The sequence below is a fragment of the Taudactylus pleione genome, unplaced genomic scaffold (genome assembly GCF_031769625.1).
Source record: "Taudactylus pleione unplaced genomic scaffold, aTauple2 ptg000707l, whole genome shotgun sequence".
Classification (NCBI taxonomy): domain Eukaryota; kingdom Metazoa; phylum Chordata; class Amphibia; order Anura; family Myobatrachidae; genus Taudactylus; species Taudactylus pleione.
Window position 1 is genome coordinate 1,929,628 of NW_028285109.1, and position 26,623 is coordinate 1,956,250.

General features: G+C 42.7%; 1 protein-coding gene across 5 annotated transcripts in view; it reads left to right on the top strand.

The window, feature by feature from the left end:
* Positions 1-26,623, top strand: part of NPAS3 (neuronal PAS domain protein 3) — a 475,522-nt gene that overhangs the window by 283,215 nt on the left and 165,684 nt on the right. For 4 of the 5 annotated variants that reach the window (XM_088456533.1, XM_088456537.1, XM_088456538.1 and 1 more), the window contains one exon: positions 1,482-1,564. In XM_088456533.1, the coding sequence (XP_088312659.1) occupies positions 1,482-1,564 (83 nt within the window). The remainder of the gene's footprint in view (positions 1-1,481; positions 1,565-26,623) is intronic. The other variant, XM_088456536.1, reaches the window with a different exon arrangement.

Below are 26,623 nucleotides of genomic sequence, written 5' to 3' on the forward strand. Positions count from 1 at the left end.
CATTTTTAATATCCAATATACTATTCTCTATACAAAAGGGGCAGCCAGAATAATTGTCCATCTTGAAAGCTTCAACCATTTATTTTTAGGAGGTATTCTATGTCAATAGTCTAATATTGGCGCATTGCACAATGTTGCACATTTATTTCACCATAGGCCACCACTTGCAAGTAATTTTTCCCTTAGGATGGCCGGCAGTACTCTTTCCTTGAGTGTTATATTTGTCCTGTTCCGTTGATTCTTGCTCATCCTGTGCACCAAACCCATAATGCCTCTGCCTATCCTCAATGTAGTCTTCATCTTTCTCATCTTGTTCGCTGACCTTGCACACTAATAGTTACTGAATGCACCTGTACATTAGATTTCAACTAGACACACCAGTAGCATGATGTTCATTTGGGGGGCGAAGCAGGGGCGTGCCTAATCACCGTTCCTGGAAACGTCAGCGTGTCACCTCTGTATTTCAGGAAGGTCAAAGCCAGGGTCTGCATGTGCGGACGCAGATTCCTAGCCTCTTGTGTGACCAGGCTGCGGGAAGCTTCAGCTCTTGCAGCCTGACCGAAAGAGCAACCGGTTGCGATGGTTCCAATGGTGATCCCAGCCTGCGACGTCGTAAATACATCAAGGAGATGTCTGACACCTCCTCCATTTGCATCTGTGATGGACGGATTTGCATAGCGGCTTGTGTGCGGCTCTGTAAATCCGTCCATCTCTGAATCAGGCACCTATAGTGGAAATAGAATGAAAAAGTAACATGTGGGTTAAGTGTCTAATGTACCATCGTTTACTGAGGACATATTACTGCGATCCCACGTCTGTGAGATAATTTAATAATTTAGAATACTAAGCATTGTTTAACTGCTTTTATTGTGCTCTACTTGTGTTATTTAAATCATCGACAGTACATTAAAAATACAAGCAAAATGTTTTGAATTATGATTTCAATATTGAGTTTAGCTTAACACCTCACATCTACATTACTTATTATAGTTTGATGATGGGTTATAGAACCTTTTGTTATTTTGATTTAAAAATAGAATAGATGGGATCACCAGATGATAGCCACTTTGGTATTCTGTGGCTTTCAGATAGCATTTATGTTGTTATATGTAGAGATGAACGATTCGGTTTTGGCTGGGATCTTCCTGCCAAGTTCGGATATCAAAAAGAGGCAAAACCGGATCTTGACCAAGTTCGGATCTGAGAACGAGGCAAAACTGATCTTTGGCCAAGTTCGGATCTCAGAATGAGGCGAATTGTCATCTTTTATGGACATGTGTGCCGTGATGCCCGGGAAAGATGACGTTTTGCCTCATTCTGAGATCCGAACTTGGAAAGTTCCAAGCCAAAAGCGAACCGCACATCGCTAATTATATGACACATTGTCTTCTCAGTCTGCCAGACAAGTAATTAAAATAGTGACTGATTAATATTGTAACTATGTGACATGCATTCATTTACTAAACAGCTCTTCTTCTTAGTTATAGGATCCCAGAGGAGAAGAAGTCCTAGCTCGTTGGCCATTGATATCTTTGATTCTCATCTTGGGAGTCACATCCTACAGGTACAGAAACATGTTGCACCTATTGTGCTCAAAAGTAAATGTGAAATATTCTTACTTCTTGGTCAGATTATAATGAATTTATTTTCTAACCAGATCACAAACCATATGATGTGGATGTAAAAATAGTTAAGTCGAAAGGAGAGCAACTAATTAATGTATGATGTAGTGCTTTCATTATGAGTGAAGGGCTGTAAGTTGATTGAGCAGTGTCCTGGAAAGTGCACATCCATTGAGGACTGCCCAGGCAATTGTAAGACAGGGTTAGGCCTCCAGGAGAAACACACCACTTTCTAAGTCAGAGATGTCCAATCATAAGCTTTACATAGTTACCAGGAGTGTGAGTATCTACTGAACATCAGGGTTCCTGGAATTGGACCCCGATGTTCTGATATTTGGGAAAAGAGTAGTTTACAACATACACCTTTTACAGATCTAAAAAGGGCAGCTTTTACATTAATAATTTTGACTGCAATAGAGCCAAATTACGCAAGTAGTGATTTGTAGGATTCAATGAAATGTATACATTTGTTTGGTACAGGAATACTGATTTTTTTTTTTTTTTTTTTAATGCAAGATGCATGAGCCATAGTAACTCTACTATCTTCATTTCCATCCTTTGTGAGTCAGGTACTCAGCAAATGTATGTAGCAAGTCAAGGCAATGTGCTATGAGTCATGTTCTCCTTCTGTCTGTTGTTTAATTAGGATATACAAAATGACATGAACATTAAATGGACATTTCATCGGCTTCAAATTTTTTGTGTCACTATTATAGAGCCCCTTTTTGTCATTTGAAATCCTTTATCCAATAGTAGCAATGCAATGTTGCACACTCTCTGTTTGATATATATATTTATATGGACCTATGGCCATGGTTTGTGTACCCCTAGGATATATAGAAGCTGCAATATTTGTTTAAAAAGCTACCTCTGCTTGTCACATTCCAACTGATCAGACACCAGCCACAGCTTTCCCTGATCGCCAATTTAGGGCCTGATTCAGCATTCATCTCTATTGCGATCGCAGCTGCGATTACGCATACAGTTCTGCTGCGAAAATATGCTGATGTTGGCAACAGCTCAGCCAGCATAGAGACGTCCACTACCGCTTTCTCACATCCGTGATGCCTCGCAGTCCTGCGTATACATCAGTAACATCGAGTAACATCGGACCCTCACGCAGAATTACAGCAGCCCTGACCTGTCTCAGAAATTGCAAGTTTCATCGCACGCAGTGAGTACACAAGCTGCGAATGCCCCAGCACTGGCTAATTTTATACACGCCCATGAAACGGCGTTCAAACAGACTGGCACATCTTCGTTTCTCTGACCACTCCCCCATCTCCACCCTCTAATGCGGACGTCCCGTCACTCGCTCTGCGATGACTTTCTATTTGCCTGCATGATCACAGTGTGAGCGCAATGCTATCCTGCGCACATGCACTGCGGTGCATATGAATATGCAGTACGCTCTATCGGCCGATCTGCGTACAATGTTGCAATTGCGATCCGTGATGAATCAGGCCCTTATTCTAGTCACCAAGTTAAATTGCATACCCCTCGGTTGCCATTAGCATTACAGGTGTCACATGGCTTAAAGATCTAAGAGTATTCCTGCTTGGGTTTAAAGCCACGTGGTGTGAAGAGTGTGCCATGACTTTCACACACGGTGTGCAAAACATTAAGTCCTACTGCAAATATGTGAATAAGTTGGGTCATGGTGCAGTTGTAGCCTGAAGAGGAACTACTAGTTGATGAATAGAGAATCGGGGGAAAATTTTTAAAAAATGAAGTTTGCCAATGGTTTTGCAGCAGGCTTTAAAGCAGCGCTTATTTTACAGACAAGACAAACCGTGCATTGCCTTGTAAATAATGAATGCTTTAAGCCCTACAGAAAAAGTGCAAAAATCTGTTTTTAAAATCACTTTTTAGCAAATGAACCCCCTGGTATTAAAAATGAAGATGTTGATGAAGTAAATATTATCTTTAAACATGTACTTTGGGTTTCTCTTCAAATTTGCCAACCAAAATCCTATCTTATGCGGCCAGCAATTAGTGAATTAGCTGGGCTGTGTGTTGACTCAAAATATATGTTTCCCAGCCCCACCTAAAGCAATGAGTGTATGGTATTACAATTGGTTGTTGGCACAACTGAAGCTATAGCCTTGTCCAACAACAAATGATTATATCAAAATGATATGAATAAATATAACATGGTGCGCTATGGGGCACTTAAAGTTATCTGATGATTTAATTATGTGCTGTATCTTTGATTATTTTATCCTTGTGTAAAAGTGTTACAGTCCCATATACATCCACAAATACATAAAGTCCAGCACATTAATGTTCCAGGATGAAAGTAGGTAAGGGGCATGTTCATTACCTAAATGTATGTGCTGGACTTTATTAACAGTAAAAGATAGCTCTATATACTCTGAATAGAGACTTTTTATGGACCACTTTTTTAACCAGTAATTTGGGACTCAGTGAGCTATTGACTAATCTATTGTACCTATAAATGTGTTGTACTAAACATTGGTGTACATTCGGTTTACATTCACTATACATTGTGATATAGTCTGTAAACCCCACACACCGTCACCTGAAGCATCGGGACTGAGAGGTCCAGCATGAGGAATATCACAACACTTTCCAGGTAAGCACATTCTAATTTACCTAAACTGCATCAATAGTGTCCTTATAAGTTCCTGATACTGTGCATAATATTACATTTGAGGTGGAGAGGAGAGGTGAAAAGGGCTGAGACTTAATAAAAGCACCCATCAAACAGACCTCGTGAACCAAAGACAAAAGTGACATCAGTTTGTTCTGGGACTTATATGAACACCCTACCTACAGACATTTGAGGACATTTAAGGACTAGTTTTCTACTACAGCCAATTTCTGGACTTTATGCAGATAATTTGTGGATGTATATGGGACTGCAACACTTTTGCACACTAATAAAATAATCAAAGATACAGCACATAGTTAAATCATCAGATAATTTGAAGTGCCCCGAGCGCACCACGTTATATTTATACATATCATTTTGTCTAAACAGAAGCAGAGATAACTCTGTATGTGGAGCTGCTAAGGACACTGACAGATTAACCTAGAGCGCACTGTACCCCCCCTTTTTTATAAAATGATTATATCAAACCATTGTGTGTTTGTGAGTCTAGTCTAAGTTGGGTTGGGTACGGGATTCCGGCGGACGGGATGACGACAGCGGCATCACGCCAGTCAGAATCGCAGCAGAATTAGGTAAGTATCCCTACCCTAACCCTTCCCCTAACCCTAATTCTCCCCCTAACCCACCTTTCCCTCCCCCACAGAGCCTACCCCTAACTCTCCCTCTAGTGCCTAACCGTAACTCCTATCCCTAATACTTACCATCGAGATATCAGCGGTCAGGATTCTGAAACCGGGATTCCAACTGCTATTGGGATTCCGGTGCTGGTATTTTGACCGCCGCCATGCTGACTACATCCCCCTAAGTCGTTTATGAAAGGGTAAGCAACTTACATCTTGCATCTCTTTGGTGATAGAATGCAACAGTCAATGTACTTTGCCTTGAATTATGGGTAATGCATGGAGTGAATGGTGCAGTGGGGTAGTGAACGGATCAATACTCTAGACCAATTTATTGTACATAGGGGATGTAGTAAGGATACCGGTGGGCGATATCCAGACACTGAAAGCCTGACATGGGACTAAAGTTAGGCGTCGAAACGCCTATCATTAGCCCCACTACATAAACCCAGACACGAAGGTAAGCATGGTGTCTTAGGTTCTAGCCACGGGGGGGTGGGTGGTGGTTTAGGGGGTTAGGTTTAGGGATCTCCGGGGGGACTTAGGGTTAGGGTGCAGGGTGGGGGGTTAGAGATAGGCACCAACGGGGGAGGTTAGGGTTAGGCACCACTAAGGGAGGCTTAGAGTAGGGAGAGGGGAGGGTTAACATTACTTCTTAATTAGTTGCTTTTGCTGGACATACACTATACAATTATCTGTCAGATATCTGTCCAATCTGGCTGGTTGGAATGAAAATCTGGTAATGTATGGGAGCAAATGACAATCGATTATATGGTTTTAAACACTGGAAAACAGACAAAAACGATTGTTCAAATTGGTTACATTTGTTTTATTTAACCAATTTGGCTGAATGTCCATTTTTGTCTGTTTTCCAGTGTTTGTGAACAAATGTTCGATTGTCATTTGCTCCCATACATTACCAGATTTTCATTCCAACCAGCCAGATTGGACAGATATCTGAAAGATAATTATATAGTGTATGCCCAGCATTAGAGGTATAGCCAATTACCTAATATAAGATTTGAGGCTGGGCAATACAAATGTAATACAGCAAGATGCTTAGAGGTGTAGCCAATTACCTAATATAATATTTGAGGCTGGGCAATACAAATGCAATACAGCAAGATGCTTAGAGGTGTAGCCAATTACCTAATATAAAATTTGAGGATGTGCAATACAAATGTAATACAGCAAGATGCTTAGAGGTGTAGCCAATTATACCACTTTTACACCTAAATTCTGGGTCTGACCTCGGAGTTGGAACAGGGTTCCAATCCGGAATTTAGCCGGCGCCGACCCAGGATATTCTAGAGTCTGCATGATCCGGCTTTTCCGGTGTTGGAGTGGACGCTTGGAGATGATGTCATCTCCAAGCGCCACTGAAGCCGGACCAATCGGCCGGCATGCGGCGTGCTCCAGGTCATCGTGACCCGGAGCGCGCCATTCACACTGAAGGATTTCACGGGTTACTCCCGTGTCAAACCCTGCTAGTTACCTGGGTTGGATTACCGGGTCACACGACCCAGTGATCCACCCCACTCCCCTTTTACACCAAGGAGCTACCCGGGTTAACCCTGCAATAACTCGGGTTTTAGCTTCGGTGTGAAAGGGGTATTATTGTGAGTAGTTTTGAAAAATCCCAAATTTCAATCCTTCTGTAGAGGAATGGTTTAAACTAAATGGAAGGGTTCAGCACTGGAAAGAGTTAATTCAGCACTGCTCTTTCACGACATCTCTGATCAATTTGTAGATGAATGGATGGCTGCGGCCCCAGTGCTGACATTTAAACCAGGCATCTGCCTGTGATTGATAAAGTCCCGGAGGCGGCCATCAGCGCTGAGAGGGTGGGAAGGCAAACGTACGTAGCACAGAGCATACTTGCACCCCATCCTAATTGTTAGTGGTAATGAAACATGTACCTATTATTCTGAATCCTGGAAATAAGACAAAAGTCAGTGCAGATGCAACAGGTCCATTACATCCAAGTTATTATATTTACAAAGTCCTTAATTGCTTTGTGCGGCTTTTATCATTTATCTGTCAATCTAGATGGTGGCTTTTGAACAAATGGATAGCTCTACAGTGCTAACAAACGACTGTTTTACCACTGTAATAATGGAGCATACGTTTTCTCTACCATTTCTTTTTATTTTTCTGCTAACTTTACATGTAAGGTTCTTAGTCGGGCACCATTCTGCCTCTGTGCTAGGCATCAGTGCATCAACAGCTGTTTCCCTCTTTAGGTTTCATGGAAGTTGTAAGCAAAAACAATGTTTTACTGTTTTAAGTAGGGGATTATGTGTAATAATTTATATGATTGTTTAGATAATAAAAAATGGAAGCTGTATTAGAAGAGTGAAAACATGAATAACAACATGTTGCAAACCTTCAGGACAGGGAAGTCCTTTCTCTCAGGAAGGTTTACAAATTACACTGAAATGGACAGATCCGTAATATTTATAAACCTTGAACAAAGGAATTTGGGTAATTTACAAATCGCACAAAAGTGCGTACATTAAATTGCTTAATTACTTGCACAAATGAATATACAGTACTGGTCCGCTTAGTGCATTACAGGGTGCATACTCATTTCACGGCATTGCTAGTTTGCTATGGAGACTCTCCCTAGCTGGAGAGCAGGTGTGCTCATTGGGGTGCATTGTGGGAGTACAGGTGCAAAACAAAGACAGTGAGGGTCATAAATGAGGTCCTTTCTACATGTCCAGTATACAGCCTTATACTGAATGGCAATGGCTTTTACTAGTTTCACCCTTGCAACAAAGGTATATTCAGATTTTATACTTTACATGTGCAGGTTTCGTGTTAATGGTCAGATAATTTACAATTTCATTAATTACAATTGTATTACAGTGGAAATACATTTAATTTCTTAGTCTGTCATATTTGTACTGTTTTGGAAGGGGTTTGGAGGGGGTGAAGATTTGGGATCTCTTTTGATGACAGTGTATTGAAATAAAGTTTTGTTATGTAGATTATATATTGTATTATACTATGGTTTATTAGGTATATATACATATAGCATGGCCTGATGGCACTGTTTTCCTAGAGTGGACAACTTAATTGTTTCTATGTTTACTTTGTGTAGAGAATATATAGTACCATTCTAGCACATCTTTATGTATGTGTTCCCAGAACACATTGAAGAAACCCACTCAAACATGGCGTGAAAATACAAATGTCACACAGATAGGGTACTGGTCAGAATGAAACCCATGACAGCACTATGAGTCAGTGATCAGATGAGCAACCGTGCAGTCATTCTATAGACAGCAAAAGCAACAGGCACTGCAAATTACATATTCAGAAACTCAAGAGAATGGAAAACTGGTTCCCCACTGCTTTGTGTATAACAAATGCATAAATAGTATATTTAGTATTTCTTCAATCAACAAGTTTATATTTGATTATGCCTTCTCTGAATATCATGCCTTGCTTTGTTTCTGGGTGATGTATCTCTCCCACGTGCATTGTGTTCCCCTGATAACTTATTGCCCTTAGGTAGTACCCCATGCCCTCTGTGCTTCCTGCATTACATGCCCCTCCCGTGCACTGGACCCGGCAGGTCTCCGTCAGATCCTCACAGCGGGGGCTGATTTGCAGAACAAAATAGCACCTGGAAGGGAAAATCATCCCAAATCACCGAACTAAAGATAGAAAAATGGCAAAAGTGAATATATTTGCATATGCAAATTAGCTTAATTGATCCTGCTCGCCTCTACAGGGATTTTTCATTACAAACTGGAGTGCTACATTGTTCGGCTCATATTGAGTAATTTACTAACTAATGAGACCCGTTTGCACTAATTTGCATATGATAAATGGTCTTAATTGCAGTAAATAACTTGGAGGCATAATTAAAATTACTTAATTTTTCCGTGTTGCACGGCTATTAAATCCACACGCGGTCAGAGCAGAGAGACCTGTTTGTGAAGTGGAGTATCAAAGAACACTAATTGGCTAATAGCATGACCCTTTAACCAAACCTGCGACTTTACATGGACAGAAGTGCACAAATCTAGGTTCAGGATCCAACTTTGGCCATATTATTCTTATGTATATACACTCAGCAGAAAATCATAGATATATACATACAGTATGCATATATATTTAACATATGTGTATTTCTTCATAAGAATGTCAGTGCAGCAGCCTATTTTATTTATTTCTGATATAGAGATGGGTTTCCGACACCCGTAATCCTTTTCCGACACCCGTAATCCTCCAGCAGGTGGACACGTATTGTCTACTCCCCTCAAAATTTTGCCATGGGGTTCAGTGATCATTTGTTACAAGCCTGCAGAGCCGGCCCTGGGTATAGGCCATAGAGGCAAATGCCTAGGGTGCCATTGATCCAGGGGGGCACCAACAGTAGGAACACGATTATTGGGGTGGAATTGGCTGCAATTAAGTGGCAGTTAGAATTATGCCTAGGGCATCAAATTGGCTAGGGCCAGCTCTGTAAGCCTGTTATACATATGCACATGCAGCATGCCAATTGAGGGTGAGACTATTTATACATAAGGTCCTATTTATCAAGCCCTTTAGCCCCAGTAATCATGTGGAAAAAGCAGTTTCTGCATGATTACGTTAAATAACAAAGCTATTTATTAAATCTCTACATTCCTGTAAGTGACAGAGCATACTGCAGCCCCTATACAATATTTGGGGACATTGTGGTTTGATCTATTTATTAAGCTCGAAAACCAAAAGTGTTCAGAGCTTCGCAGCAGTATCTAGCGCTATCTTCAGATGGCATTAGCCCACTCCTACTTATGATAAGGGGGATACATTTGGACCCCTCCACCTCTTCTGGTCCCCACAGTGTATATCTACCAATATAAACTATCGCCGCTGGTATTAGTGTCCTTCCCCATACAGCTGCTTATCGGAATACAGGAGCAATGATAAATTGAATACTATAGATCAGGGATGGACAGGGCCGGATTACCCATAGGGATAGGATCCATTGCAGTGCAGTGTTGACAGGAAATATATTTATTTCCTGTAAATACCATCACAACAGCCCAGCTCATTCATCCCCTGAAGTATTGTCCTTCCTTTCACTCTCCCTAGGCCTAGCCCCAACCGAACAGCTGAAACGGCGCTGACCGCGGGGCAGTCGGAAGCCCCTCCCCTCCCATCTGAAGTCCCGCCCCTCCGGTCTGAAGCCCCGCCCACAATCTGATCATCTATGTCTGGTCCTGTTAAACTCTCCCCCTGGATCATCACCCACAGCTGTCCCTGTGTCATCCAAACTCCGCCTCCTGGGTTATCCTCTGAAGCCCCCCGACCTGGCCAACGCAGTACGCACATTCACCAATTAATCATCCTGCTCTTAGCTACTGAGTTTGCTGCTGGGCACTGAAATCATATAAGACGAGCCAGTGCTGTGAGTGCAGAGACTGAACAGCCTAGGAAAAGAGCTGTCATTGGTTGTGAGGAGAAACCAGCATGCATGACCAGAGGACCTTCCCACAGGTAGGTGCGTGTCAGTCATGTCTGGTCTCTGTGTGTATACAGTAAATACATATGTATATACTGTGTGTGTGTGTGTGTATGTATATATATATATATATATATATATATTTATTTTTATTTTTTTCAATGTCAGCACGAAAACATCACTATATCCCATGGCACCATATTTATACCTATGAAGAAGTAGTAAAAAAATATTTAAAAGAAAGTATTAAAAAATAGAGCACCAAAGTTTCACTATAGATCAAACAACAAGCCACAATAGACAAAATTTACACAAATGGCTGCACCTGCGCAGGCCCTTGCGTTCCAACTTGTAATACAAGGCTGGGCTTGCTCACTCACAGTGAAATGCACATCGGGCATGCGCACATCTGTAGTATCTAATGGTGATGCATACATTCATATGTTAACACGCTGCCATATTTAATAGCTTATTTGCAGACTTTATACGAATAAAACAAAGCTTGTGATGTCACTTCTGGTATGTGTTTCACGGTAGAACGCAATTTGTTTGGTTCTATTTTTTACTACATCTTCATGGGTAATATAAATAAGGGACACGGGGAGAGAGTGCTGTAATCTCTGCCTGATATGCTGTGTATTTGTTGTCATACTGCACCTACAGAATCTTGACAAAGGTTCTTGAAGGACAGAAACGTCGACAACCAGAGATGGTATGGATTGGGTCTAATAAATGCTGACATACTGATTTATTTCAGGTCTGGTTAGGGCTTTCCATCCTCATTTTGAAACTATTGCTATATGTATGGGTTATCTTTGAATACACCTTGGAGGTAGCCCCAGCGTTTGTCCCAGAACTGAGATGGGAGTGCAGAACTTTTGGAAAGATAAATACTGTAGATAGGATAAACAATATTTAGACGGATGGATAGATAGACTAGGCTACACATCATGAGTGGTGTAGTCACTCAAAACGAAGTCTGCTCAATATGCCCCTTTTACCCGTCACTCTGGGGGCATGACCAACACTCCGGCAGCTGGTGGGCTGCTCCTTGTCACTGATTGCCTGGGGTCTGCCTCCCCGCAGAGTGCTGTGACTCACTCAGCAGCGCAGCTAATAGTGCAGGCAGTAAGGTTGTAAGGGGTACCACGTGCCGGCTGTTTATTTCTTAATTGTGCGCCATACCACCTTACTTGCACCACTAAATGCTGTGACAAATATTAGAATTGCATATAGTACATGTGCTGGAGTGTTGGTCATGCAGAATGGATGCGGGAAATTATAAGCAAGAGCCAGTTTTCTTGTGTATGGGATCACAAGTGCAGGACATGACACACCCACAAACTGGTTGCGGCACTCCTGTGTTATTTGCCTCCACTCCGTTACTTCCCCCAAACACTCCCCAACTGTTAATCACAATGTGAGTAAAAAGTCACTGCAAGCAACTACGGTAATGTACCATGATGTGACTTAGATGCATACTGACAATCTCAAATGCCAAAAAATTGGCATTGCTTACAACTCTGAATGACACCCATAGCTCCACTATAAAGGGGTTGAAGGTAGGCGCTAGCTATGCCCTCCATGGAGATAGACATGTCTGTGGCACAGGACACACCCCCTACATAGACCACACCCACACCATTCTGGTCACGCCCCCACATCACTAATCACACCCCCTGCAGTGGCACACAATAGGCCCTTCATATACTTCAGCTCCAGGCCCATGTGGACATTAATCTGGCACTGGGGATGGGGGACCTCAGGCCCCCATCCCGGAATCATTTGGTCTGGCCCTCTGAGCTGTTTTCATCTAGCCTCATCAATCTAGCCTCATCGATCTATGGAGCAGTGTCGCCTGGAGCATCCTTAGGACTACTTCAGAGTTCAGACAGTCACACCGCTGCCCTTACAGCTCCCCGGAACATCCTCAGGATGCTCCGGGCATTGCAGTAATCACCAGCAATTGTTGCCCCTCCCCTATGTGACATCACAGAGGGGGAGTGGCCTGCACTGGGCCCGCAAATAGTGTTATATATATCAAAATGGCCCTCGGCAGAAGTAAGGTTACCCACCCCTGCTACAGATTATGGTTTGTCGTCCCAAATTGCATCAAGTTAGATAGTTAATTTATTACTGGTTGATACATTTTAAAAGATCCACAGGTGGTGAGAATTATTTTACTTATGATACTGAGGAGATCAGTAAAACATGGCCGTTGAATGGCTGTTGGTGCCAGATGGACTGAATTGAGCATATTAGAAGCTACTGATCTCCTGGGATTTTCATGAGCAATAGTCTCTAGAGTTAACAGAGAATGCCTCGCAAAACAAAAAAACATCTAGTGAGTGTCAGTTCTGTGGACAAAAATGCCTTGTTAATGAAAGAGGTCAGAGGAAATGGCCTGGCTGGTTAAAGCTTACAGGAAGAAGACAGCTAACGCAAATAACAATGCATTAGAGTGGTATGCAGAAGGGGCTACAGCAGCAGAAGACCACACCGCATTCCACTCCTGTCATCTGTACACTGGAAGCTGAAGCTACAGTTGGCACAAGATCACTAAATCTGGATAGTTGAAGGTTTGAAATATGTCGCCTGGTCTGACAAATCTCTATTTCTCAAGTGAATCTATAGAATTATCATGCCTTTTGTCAATGCTTCCTGCTAGTGTTGGTATAAGGGTATGGGAAATGTATTCTTGGCAGGAACGTGCAGTCAAGGTAGGTAGGGGAGGCTGAGCCTACCCTGACATACTCCCTCCCCTATCATACTCCCTGCCATGCTCCATGTGTGCCTCCCCAGCCATTGACCTCACCGAACGTCACTGATTCTTGGGATACCAATTGAGGATTTTTTTGAATGTCACAGCCTTCTTGAGTATTGTTGCTGACCATGTGCATCCCTTTATGGCCAGTCTCATCAGCTTCTTTTGGCTACTTCCAGCAGGGGGATAAATTATTTTTTGCAAATATACCCCAAAAATTTGTGTTTCCAAGGAATATCCTGCGAATATTATTTAATAAATAGGCCCAATAGTGACAAAAGATCCTCCGCTTTGTACAAACCCCTCCAAGGACCAGATATCTATGATCTGACCTACTGTAATTAACAAATCCATGTACCAAACCTTTATCACATGTTTGATACATTAGTACCGTCTTGTATTTTTGTACTTTTTGCACAAACCACATGGACCATTAGAGCAGGAGATCATAAGGTGTATATAGAGGCCTGGCCTGCTCCATGCGCCCTTGGTCACTAAGCTGCTGATGGCAGTGTCATGGTGGAAATTGTGTTAGACTGGGGGCACATAAGAATAAATTGTGGTGGGTAATACATTAATATAGAAATGGAAATTAAATAATAGATAAAGAAGTAATACATTCAGAGTGATATCAATGGGCTGTAATATCCTTACATAAAAAAATGATTTCTTTACAAAACAGAACCACTCATGTAGTGATAGTCATTGAGTCTTGTCATGGAGCCTCTACAGTGTAAGAGTATAGCTCATATTAATAAGAAAGTAATGCTGCCACGTCTATATCTTATGTTGCTTGGTGCAATGCATTACGCATACTGAGTAGCCAATGCAGAGCTGAACGCATTTGGCATGGCATGCGCAGAGGAAAATGTGTATTTTTCACCTGTCTGCTAAGTTGTATTCAACTCTAGAACCAGACCCTCCCTATCCATATGCTCGGCTTCATATCTGTTATCCTTATCAGGGTGCATTTACACCATCCGTATCCCCAGTGCAAGAGATGTGTCTGAAAATATGCACAATTCTGCATAGCCTGCAATTCCATCAGCACGCCACTGCTAAACTTTACCTACGTATCAATTGCCCCATTATCACCCAGTTGTGCCCCTTCAGCCGCAAGTGGAGATGTGACTAAGTTGTGTACGACTTTGCCCGTACTCTGGAGCATGCACAGACCTAAAACACACAAGATCCAGCCGCAAAACTGACATACAATATAGTTGCATTTTGTCAGAGGATGGAGACTATGTACGTGGCTACTATGATAGCCCAGAATATGGGATACAGATAATACAGTTGCAATGGGGAGTTTTCAACCCAAATCTTTGCTGCAGATAACATTTGTGTGACCTTGAGGGACTGATGGCCATCGATGCTACTATTTCCTATTTACAGCACAGAATTACATCTCATTCTCTCCATACAGAGTATTGGTGCACTCTTCATGAATAACACAGCACTGTACTCCCCTCCTCCTAGCAATCCTTTGGATGAAGGAGCAGGTGCAGGAGCCCCTGGGGAAGCAGCAGCTCATACAAGGTCAGGAGTTAAATGTCTTTTAGCTGTTTGGGCCATCAATACCGCTCTATAGTAACAGCTCACGCCATGTACAGCACTACCACTATTGCACGTCCGCTGTAGTGATGGCCAGGACTGCCTGGATCAATAGCAGCACAAGCCAGGACAGCTAAGTAACCTGTTCAGTTCCAGACAAATTGATGCCAACTTTAATACAGCACAACAAATAAAAAAAGTTCAAGGATGTTGACGTCTTACTTCTTGTGCCCATCACACACCGCTACCAGGTGGACCTTTATGACAAATCCACCACATTTTCCTTTGCTTTGTCAAATGACATTGAAGGGATTGGTTGTTGGTCAGTAACTGGATTTGCGCAACAGTGGCCTGGAAGTGAGGGGGTTAACTGCTTGATTTCTGTCTGGAATTATTTTGGCAGCCAGTCCTTTGGCTATGAAGGTGTTTGGTTTCCTTTTCAGTGGCAGAACTGTGCCAACTAGAAACTTTTTACTCAATTACAGGTATCGTGCTCCCTCTATACTTAAAGCCAGCTGCTCCATTCATGGCCAGGGCACCACCAGCTAATGTTGATCTTATTTGCTTGTTGTTTATGTGCTGCAGCTGGAATACGTCCAGCATACCAACCTGCCACACGGAAACACCGCTTTCTCTAGTGCACCCATGTGGTTTGTTGTCAGAGCCTGGGCTTTTCTCAAATAAACCATATATATAGCAATTTTCATTTTTAGCTGTGGTTATATTGCTGCCTTTATTCTTTGTTACTGTGGTTATAATATCACCTTCTTCTAGGATAATCCTGTTTTTTTTTGCACCATGATTAAAATACTCCAATGGTAATGCTACTGGGTCTCCAAAATCGCTTTTGCTTTCAGGCTGCACCGGTACTATTGTAGTACGTTATCAGCAAGTGTGGTGTAACTGCGCGGATGTATTGCCCTATGGAATGAGTTTTATAATACACAACGGTTGATAACATTCGTTGCGCATGATAATGGTGCTCCAGCCAATCAGCTCCTAAGTGTCATCTGTTTGAAAAATGACAGTTGGGAGCTGATTGGCTGGAGTTGTTGATAAATGAGGCTCATAGGTAAGTGTTATTTATATCACAAAGTCAGCCGTCATATGATATAAAGCAACTTGTCTCAGGATTGTGAGAATTCTTTATTTTCTAAAGAAAACAAATATTTGCATCATTAATCATACGTATTAGCAGATGTCTTCTAATGGGGGAATCACGATCATGGTGTGCCATTATATTCACAAGCATCAGTGGATGTCTCTGGTTTTGAAACCTTTTGCATACGCACACTGGCCTGGCTGCTGGTTTCCAGCTCATTGGAGATGTTAAAGAACAGGGTCTTCAGCTGTGCCCTCGACTGTGAGAACCACGGCAAGTTGTGCTTCAGAGCCAGTGGCCAAATCTCACCAACTTATCCTGACATCTACGTATGATATATGATTGTGTTCTTTTACATTGGTACTCAGCAACTATGTAAATTCTGATCTATTGTCTTGTGTTGGGAGGCTGCCAAGGATAGAGCAGGGATCACAAAGTGGAAATAGAAATCGGATTACTATGTGATTTATGTGGCACACCGCCTATAAGTTGTAAGCCGCAAACTCGGGACAGTTGGTAGCTATGCTGATATTGTCCACTGTTTTAGCTCCTGTTATAAGGAATGACCATCCCAGGTATAAATATTGCCTGTGGGTCGTTCATTCTACAGATGAAATTTCATAAGGGAAAAGTTATTTCTGAAATCCAGTATACAGGTATTTGTGCACAACAACCAATCAGATTCTAAACATTCCTCTAGTACAGTGTTTCTCAAACTGGGTAGTCATGGAACCCTAACAGTGCATGTTTTGAAGATATCCTCAGGAATGATTAGTACTACTTGTAGATCTATTGTGTTAGTCAGTTAACGTGCCTCTGCTTAAGATAGATGATCTGGAAAACATGCACAGATAGGGTTCCACGAACAGGTTGGATATAAAATGCCGGAAGCTAACAGCCGCAGATACAGATTCCGATGCTGCAAGTGCGACAGTGCAGAAACCCGACAGGTGAAGGTAAGTAACCTAACCCTCCCTTAGTGGTGCCTAACCCTAACCTCCCTGGGGGGTGCCTAACCCTAACCTTCCCCCGGTGGTGCCTAACCCCCCCTACCCGCAGCCTAACCCTCCCTGGGGGAGTGCCAAACCCTGATTTCCCTCCGGGGGTCCCTAACTCCCCCCTCCCCTTCCCCGAGCTAATGCGAATACTTACCCGAATCATAGGTTCGAGATTCCGGCGGTAGGGATACTGACGCAAGCATCCTGATCCCATTCAGGATAGCGCAGTCGGCATTTTGCGGGCAGTGGGATTCCAGTGTCGGTATATCGAAGGCAGGCATCCCGTCCGCCAGCACATTCACTACATCCCCCACAAACTACCGGGTTTAAGAAACATTGCTCTAGTACAGTTTTCATAAATGTTCATCTGGTTGTCTTCTTAGTAATAGTCTCCACTCTGATAGGTGTTGTATCTTAGAGTAGGCCAAAGTTACATATGTGCGTTATTACTGCAATAATCCTATATCAGTCTGACATAACTTTATCACTATGCTGTGCCGTTTTTAAATGATTTGTTTAACTAAAGATTTGCTCTGGCCCTTAAAAATTACAGCTGCAAGTCACTTTGGATAAGTCTCTATGAGCTTGCCACAGCTTGCCCCTGGGATTTTTGCCCATTCATCAAGGCAAAACTCCAGCTCCTTCATGTTGGATGGTTTCTGCTTGTGAACAGCAATGTTCAAGTCTGACCACAGACTCTCAATTGGATTGAGATCTGGGCATTGACTAGGCCATTCCAAAACATTTAAATGTTTCCCCTTAAACCACTCGAGTGTTGCTTTAGCAATATGCTTTGGTCATTGTCCTGTCCCAAAGGTGAACCTCGGTCCCAGTCTCAAATCACAGGCAGACTGAAACAGGTTTTGCTCAAGAATATCCCTGTATTTAGCACCATCCATCTTTCCCTCGACTCAAATCAGTTTCCCAGTCCCTGCTGCTGAATATGGTGTTCTTGGGGTGATGGAATGTGTTGGGTTTGCGCCAGACATAGCGTTTTCCTTGGTGGCCGAAAAGTTAAATTTTAATCTCATCTGACCAGAGCACCTTCCTCCATACATTGGGGAGTCGCCCACATGCCTTTTAGCAAACTCAAATCGTGTCTTCTTATTTTTATCACTAAGTAATGGCTTTTTTCTGGCCACTCTTCCATAAAGCCCAGCTCTATGGAGTGTACGGCTTATTGTGGTCACATGCACAGATACACCAGTCTCTGCTGTGAAACTCTGCAGCTCCTTCAGGCTTACCTTTGGTCTCTGTGCTGCATCTCTGATTAATGCCCTCCTTGCCAGTCTGTGAGTTTTGGTGGGCGGCCCTCTCTTGGCAGGTTTGTTGTGGTACCATGTTCTTTTGTATTTGATGATGATGGATTTGATGGTGCTCCGGGGGATCATCAAAGATTTGGATATTTTTTTATAACCCAACCCAGAATTGTACTTCTCAGCAACTGTGTCCCTGACTTGTTTGGAGAGCTCCTTGGTCTTCATGGTGTGATGCCTCTTGCTTAGTGGTGGTGCAGCCTCTGGGGCCTTTCAGAAAAGGTGTGTTTATACTGACAGATCATGTGACACTTAGATTTCACACAGGTGGACTTCATTTCACTAATTATGTGACTTTTGAAGGTAATTGGTTGCACCAGAACTTTTGAGGAGCTTCACAGCAAAGGGGGTGATTACATATGCACATGCCAATTCTCAGAATTTTATTTATCAAAACTCTTTTTTTATATATATTTTTCTCATTTCACTTCACCAAATTAGACTATTTTGTGCAGATCCATCACATAAAATTCAGATTAAAAAATAAATACTCTACAGGTTGTAATGTAACAAAAAAAGGTAAAGAGCCATGGCGGCTAAATACTTTTGCAAGGTACTGTATGTATATACAGTATTTATTTATTACCAGTTATTTATATAGCGCACACATATTCCACAGCGCTTTACAGAGAATATTTGCCCATTCGTATTAGTCGCTAACTCAGTGGAGCTTACAATCTACTGTATATTCCCTTTCCCTACCACATATACACACTAGGGTTCATTTTTGTTTGGAGTTAATTAACCTACCTGTATATTTTTGGATTGTGGAAGGAAACTGGAACACCTGGAGGAAACCCACGCAAGCACGGGGAGAATATATAAACTCCGCACAGTTAAGCCGGCTACACACTAGACGATATATATCGGAGCATCATATCGGGCACATTGTCTAGTGTGTATCCGCTATGTTGCTGACTATGTGGCTCACATCTAAATGCTGGATTATTTGTTTAGTGATAATTACATTCATAATGAATGCAGGGTGTGCGGTGCACAAGGGCCACTGGGTCCAAGTATACATACCTGGTGCCGGCACCTGGTCCTTCCACCTCTGCAGCGCCATTTTCTCAGTGACATCTTCAGGAAGATAGCGCTGTGCAGTGAAATCAAGGACTATTTGCGCTCTTGTGCGCATGCGCCATCTTCTTGAATATCACTGAAAAGATGGCGCCATAGTGGAGGAGGAACCGTCTTGCCGCCGCAAGGTAAGATGCAAGTCTGGTTCTGCTCAGAGGAGGGGGCCTGCTGCACAGGGACCCTTCAGGTGTTAATATGTCCCTGAATAAATAGTAAAAACTATATATATATGATACATTGCAATCTTTTTGAAGGAGAGAGGTGCAAATGGGACACAATGCTTATGAAATGTATTGTTGAATAAATAAAGCAATCCTGGCTTAATTGCTGGGTGTGAGTTACTGACAAGCAATCGTATGTGTTACTTAGCATTAGTTTCTGCATTATTCTCTGTTAGCTTTGGCTTCTGCTTTTTATGTCTATGTTTCCTATCAATTGGGATCCATTTTATCATCTTGTCCAGCAAATTCTGCACAAAAGGGATCTAGACGCTGGTAATGAGATGGAATTTAAGGCACCGAAAGATTGAATGACTATTATTGGTGATTTGTAATGCAATAAAAATTCTTGCATCTGTGACCATGGTGCTTGGGTAACAAACAATTAATGAAAACTTCAAATCGAATACACAGAATTATGTCCCAAAACCTTGTAACATATTGTAACAAATTATTACAGGTATAGCAGTTTACAGTCAGGTCCATAAATATTGGGACATTGACAGAATTTTCCGATTTTGGCCTCTGTTCACCACCACAATGGTTTTGAAATGAAACAAACAAGATGTGCTTTAACTGCAGACTTTCAGATTTAATTTGAGGGTAATTACATCCAAATCGGGTAAACGGTGTAGGAATTACAACAGTTTCAATATGTGCTTCCCACTTTTTAAGGGACCAAAAGTAATGGGACTATCAACTCAAAAGTTATTTCATGGACAGGTGTGAGCTATTCCCTTGTTATTTCATTATCAATTAAGCAGGTAAAAGGTCTGGAGTTGATTCTAGGTGTGACATTTGCATTTGGATTCAGTTGCTATCAACTCTCAATATGAGATCCAAAGAGCTGTCACTATCAGTGAAGCAAGCCATCATTAGGCTGAAAAATCAAAACAAACCCATCAGAGAGATAGCAAAAACATTAGGTGTGGCCAAATCAACTGTTTGGAACATTCTTAAAAAGAAAGAACGCACCGGAGAGCTCAGCAACACCAAAAGACCCGGAAGACCACGGAAAACAACTGTGGTGGATGACAAAAGAATTATTTCCCTGGTGAAGAAAAACCCCTTCACAACAGTTGGCCAAATCAAGAACACTCTCCAGGAGGTAGGTGTATATGTGTCAAAGTCAACAATCAAGAGAAGACTTCACAAGAGTGAATATAGAGGGTTCACCACAAGATGAAAACCATTGGTGAGCCACAAAAACAGGAAGACCAGATTACAGTTTGCCAAACAACATGTAAAAAAGCCATTACAGTTCTGGAACAACATCCTATGGACAGATGAGACAAAGATCAACTTGTACCAGAGTGATGGGAAGAGAAGAGAAGGAAAGGAACTGCTCATGATCCAAAACATACCACCTCATCAGTGAAGCATGGTGGTGGTAGTGTCATGGCGTGGGCATGTATGGCTGCCAATGGATCTGGTTCCCTTGTATTTGTTGATGATGTGACTGCTGACAAAAGCAGCAGAATGAATTCTGAAGTGTTTCGGGCAATATTATATGCTCATATTCAGTCAAAAACTTCAGAACTCATTGGACGGCGCTTCACAGTGCAGATGGACAATGACCCAAAGCATACTGCAAAAGCAAACAAAGAGTTTTTTAAGGCTAAAAAGTGGAATGTTATGCAATGGCCAAGTCAATCCCCTGACCTGGATCCGATTGAGCATGCATTTCACTTGATGAAGACAAAACTGAAGGGAAAATGCCCCAAGAACAAGCAGGAACTGAAGACATTTGCAGTAGAGGCCTGGCAGAGCATCACCAGGGATGAAACCCAGCATCTGGTGATGTCTATGCGTTCCAGACTTCAGGCTGTAATTGCCTGCAAAGGATTTGCAACAAAGTATTAAAAAGTAAAAGTTAGATTTAGGATTGTTTAGTTTGTCCCATTACTTTTGTCCCCTTAAAAAGTGGGAGGCACATATAGAAACCGTTGTAATTCCTACACCGTTCACCTGATTTGGATGTAATTACCCTCAAATTAAATCTGAAAGTCTGCAGTTAAATCACATCTTGTTTGTTTCATTTCAAAGCCATTGTTTTGGTGAATAGAGGCCAAAATCGGAAAATTCTGTCAATGTCCCAATATTTATGGACCTGACTGTAAGACATTCTTAACGAAAGATACGAAGGATTTTTATGGGGGGGTTTCCATAATATATATATATATATATATATATATATATATATATATATGTGTGTGTGTGTGTGTGTATACACATACATACATATATATATACACCCTCATGTAGACATACTGTACACACATATACACAAACACACACACATATACACACACACACACACACATACATATGTCACACATACCTTACATGCACACACATATATACATGCACCTAGGTCACATATACACAAACTTACCTTGCAGCAGATCTGACCGGCACAGGATCTAGCAGGCTGGCAGCATGTTTTTGAGCCCCGAGGCAAATTGCCGCGAGTCGTGGGTCAATCGGGAGGGGACGGGGCCAAATGACTCGATTCTAATGAAATTGCATCATATTGGCTCCGCCTCCTCCATATTGACCCGCGAATTGCGGCAATTTGCCGCTAGGGGCAGGTCTTAAGATCATAGTTCCTGCACTTCAGTCTGTCAGGGGGGTTTCTGGGTACTCAGAACCCCCCCCTGCATGCGCTACTGAGTTTTATGATTTAGTGTGCTTATTCTGGTGTAGATTTTGTTTTTATGAGAGTGCATGGCTTGGCGCGTCAACATGGCGTTGTCCAGGGGTGGAGGCAGCTACTACTTATATCCAGATCCTATCTAAGTAAAGGTCGGACATACTGTTGCACCTTATGCTATGCCTAAAAAGCAAAAACAATATGTATTTTTACTGAACAAGATATTTAATAAAATCTAAGGGGAGAAGAGAGCACATATACAGGGACTTGCACTAGTTAGCAGATGGTCTCAGAGCCCTCTTATGAGTGCTTACGATTGATAGTCATATTATACTTTCAATTGGACTTTCAGGTGGTACATGCACACCATACCTATGATACTGAATATATAGGCATACTTGCCGACATTCCTGGGCAGCTTTCCGGGAGCAGCAGGAGGAGACCTGCTGTTCTCCTCTTCGGGGGCGGGGCCAGACGATAGACAACATTAGGCCTTGTCCCCTTTACAGAAAACTCTGGGTGTTAAGGCGCGGTAACCGGCATTCTCTGACTAAAGTGCCGGGCGCACGGCTGTTAGCACCACGCTAAGCTGGCAAACAGCTGCGTGCTCGGCACTTTTGTCGGATTTCTCCTCGCAACCCCAGGGGGGTGTGAGAAGAAATCCTTTGTCCGCCCAAACAGCGCGTTCTATTGAATAGCTGCGGGAGCTCTCTCTCGTAGCTATTCTACATTCCCCTCATAGTGTTATCTATATAATAAGCGCGTCTCTCTGTTTGTCCTTTGTGCACAGCCAGAGTTTTGGACCTAGCTCCATGAAATTTGGCATGGTGGTGTAGTTTGACCAGGATTAGGTTTTTGTCTAAGTTTGAGGGCCACACTTTGTCAGGGCCACATACTCTCATACAATTTCTAAAAATAGGGACACTCATAAATGAGATAGGTTCCAGGGCTGGCTCAAGTGGAAATTGGCAGTCTGTCAAATACCTGTGTGAAAGCTACATGTATCCTTTTAATCTCACAGTCTGAGCAAGTGTCACACTTTATGATTCATGCAAGTTCATATCAAATCCAGAGTTAAGGTGCATACACAAGGTACAATCTGTACCACCAACGACTTGAAAGATATCGTTCAAAGATCTCTCAAAGATATCTTTCAGTGACTCATCCTGCTATATCTCTGAACAGGGAAAATTGACGATATTGTCCAAGTTGGCCTGCATGCATGGACGATGGAAGATATCTTTAACGTCCATGCGGGACCGCGCAACGTTGGTCGATCGTTCACTGCCTAAAAATCAACAATATGAACGATATATCGTTCAACGATATCCCATGTGTCCCATGTGTATGCAGCATTAGTCCTTTTTACAGTGACTATATATATTAGCCAGCCCTCTGTGTTTGCATGCAGGGGTGTAGCTAGAACTTTGGGGGCCACATAGCAAGATCTTAAAAGGCCCCCCATGGGTAAAAAACACATACATTTGCCCCCGCACATAGTCCATTCAGGTTATGGCACACAGTAGTACCCATCATACACATTCTCCGTAAACATTATGCCACACAGTAATGCCCTCTCCAGATTATGCCACCTAGTAGTAGTGCCCCATATAACACATTCTACACAATAGTAGTGTCCCTTACACATTTTGCCACACAGTAATGCCCCTTACACGTTATGCTCCCCCTGCCACTCACCTCCCCGTGTCTCTCCAGCAACCACTCGCCTCCTCCTGTATGCCATCAGCAGCCAGCAGGTGTGGATTTGGGGCTGGGCCACCAGCTAATTACAGCTGGTGCAGCGGCAGACATAGACAGACAGAGCTGGCGCAATTTGAATCTGGCACTGGTCGCAAGCCAATCAAAGCTAGCGGACCGGCAGCCAATGCCGGTGGCGCTGCCCCTCCATGGCTGCCTGCCGGTGTGGCAACTGTAATCAGCTGGCATTCCGGCACCTAATCAACGCCATTGCCACCCGGGCCCCCCTCAGGGGCCCTAACTGGACCGACTCACATTGTGAGCGTGACTGTGTGCAGGGAGAGTGGCGGGCCACAGAGACAGCTCGTGCACCATAGCAGCCACACCCCTTGCACCCACAGTAGTTACACCACTGTTTGCATGCATGTTAGCAAACAGTGGGGTCCTTTTCAGGATCAATGGAATGGGGATATAGGCGAGTACAGTGTAAGTAAATAAAGGCTGCGGGTGTACTTCAGGGTCCAGTCTTCAACCTGGGCAACGCCGGCTATCGCAGCTAGTCATTTTACGTGATGTGAATCAGATAGCTATTATGCAGATTTCCCATACAGTTTATTCAGATATATCTTTATACATAAGATCAAAAGAGGGATAATTTTAAGGAGCCGTTTGTGAGTTGTATTGAGAAAAATATAAGCACTAGTATATTTAGGTCTATATGGTTGACTGTCATGGAAGATACATAGATAAAGTCAACATGGGACAATCCTCTCATTTTAGGTACTTCCCTATGTAGTAAGCCGGTCTGGCATCAAATCTTCCTGGTGTTTGACAACTGGAAGAACAGTGAGCTCACTGAAATGGAGAAAGTTAATGCAGAATCTGATTGGAGGGGAGTGGCATCCATCTGCTTGAGTGATACATGCATGTCACACCTAAGATTAAGAGTATATAGGTTGACTCTCCCACTTACCATACACCACGTAAAATTGGATAAACAGGAGGAAGAGTGGATTTTCCGAACGTGGATAGTCTCGTGGACAGTGAGGTGGTGCCATCGCACAGGGCAGGTAGCACCAGCTAGGGTAGTGCGGCCGGTGCCATCGCACAGGGCACCACAGGTCAGGGGGCGCTGTTTGGGCCTGTCAAATTTCAGTTTATTATCATTCTTGCTTGTAGCTTCCTCTTATTTCATCCCCAGCATCTCCTGGCCTCTCCTATCTCTTCCCTGACCCTTCACCAAGAAGCCATGGCCCTTTATTGGATGCATTATGTCCCTTTGAAAAATGAGGGTGGCCAATGCTCTTTCTGGCACAGGGCACCAAAATGTCTAGTTACGGCTCTGGGTAGCACAAACATTATGTGAGCTCTATGACACTCAAACATTTTCCCAAATATAGCACAGTTACAGTTCTCCACATGTGGTACTTTAAGTTCTATTACTTACAATATTACACAGAATCATTGTGACACGAAAGGTATCAAGTACTCGTTCTCACATTCTGTTACAATATCATTGGATTGCATATGGCTGATGCATATGTGCTATCTTCATTTTGGCTTCTCCTTTGCATACATGCAGTGTAATGAATGGGTTACCAACCACAGATAAAATAACTTATGAAAATTAAACCAAAATCTTCCCTTCCAAGTGTTGAAGACCCCTTCACCTGTGAGCGAGCAGCAGAGAGGAGGTGGTCCCTCTGATGCCTCTGGGGAAGAACGGGGAGACCTGCACACACATACGCTGCCTGCTTTTAAAGTCTAATAGCATTTTAAGGTTATTATCTATTTCAGATCCACGGCAAGGGTCAGAGTTCAGGACTGGCGGACATCCTCTCCCCTCCCTTCACCAACACGCTGGCTTCTGACTGACAGCAATCAGTCAGGCTCTGGCCTCCCGAGGAAGAGGGAGAGGGAAGGGGGGAGGGTCCAGAGGTCGGCAGCGGGCAAGATTTAGCTGTCATTTTTAATTATCTAAATGATATTCAGAGCGCAGAGCATCCTGTCTGTCAGCCCAGCCACATTAGCATGGCAGTGTTTGTGTAAAGAAGGGGGTGAATATAAGAAGAATTAAAGATTCAGAGAGTGAAGAAGAGTTGCTGCATGAATTATGAAAATCCCCCCCCCAAAAAAAATAAAAAAATAAATATATATATATAATGGTGAAATGGTTGATGGATAATCGTTCAGCTATTGAAGTGGACAAGGCAGAAAGAAGAGAGAGAGTAGTCTGGTCTCAGGCTACCTATTAATTGTTGAAGCAAATGCTTCAGCAAATTATACCATGTACATAGATTCTTCCTGCGTGAGATGGTAAGCGGGTGGTGTAATGGCTCAGAATGATAGCATGTTACATGAAAGGACTAGGCCCAGACAATTTATATGCAAATGGTAATTTCAGCTTCCGAATTACAATTTGCTAACAAAAGCTTACAAACTAGATCTTTATAGGTAGCCAATAAAGGTCAATGAATGTACTTTTTCTCTATGACAAACCAAGCTATAAATATACTATATACGCCCGTCTATATGTGAGTATTGTGTAGATAATCTTTTGCACTACTCTTAGGCAGATGTTAATATTAATATCCATTATCACGTATGATAAGCTTATTCTGTCTTACACAGATGACATGGTGGATTAACAGAGACCACCCCTAATGTAACCTGTCCATTTAAAAATGTCTGTATCATTTCTTCTTTCTTTCATTTTTTTTTTTTTAAAACTTCATTTATTGGAATGAAGACAGATACAGATGCGCCCAGTTACATTGTGGCTGATCGCGCCACAAACGTGCTCACACATCACACCATGCGATTCCCCACGACTGCATACGCTGTGGCGCGCACAGTAAACGCACCATGTATTCCTATGGAGGTGCGGTCGCATACGAAG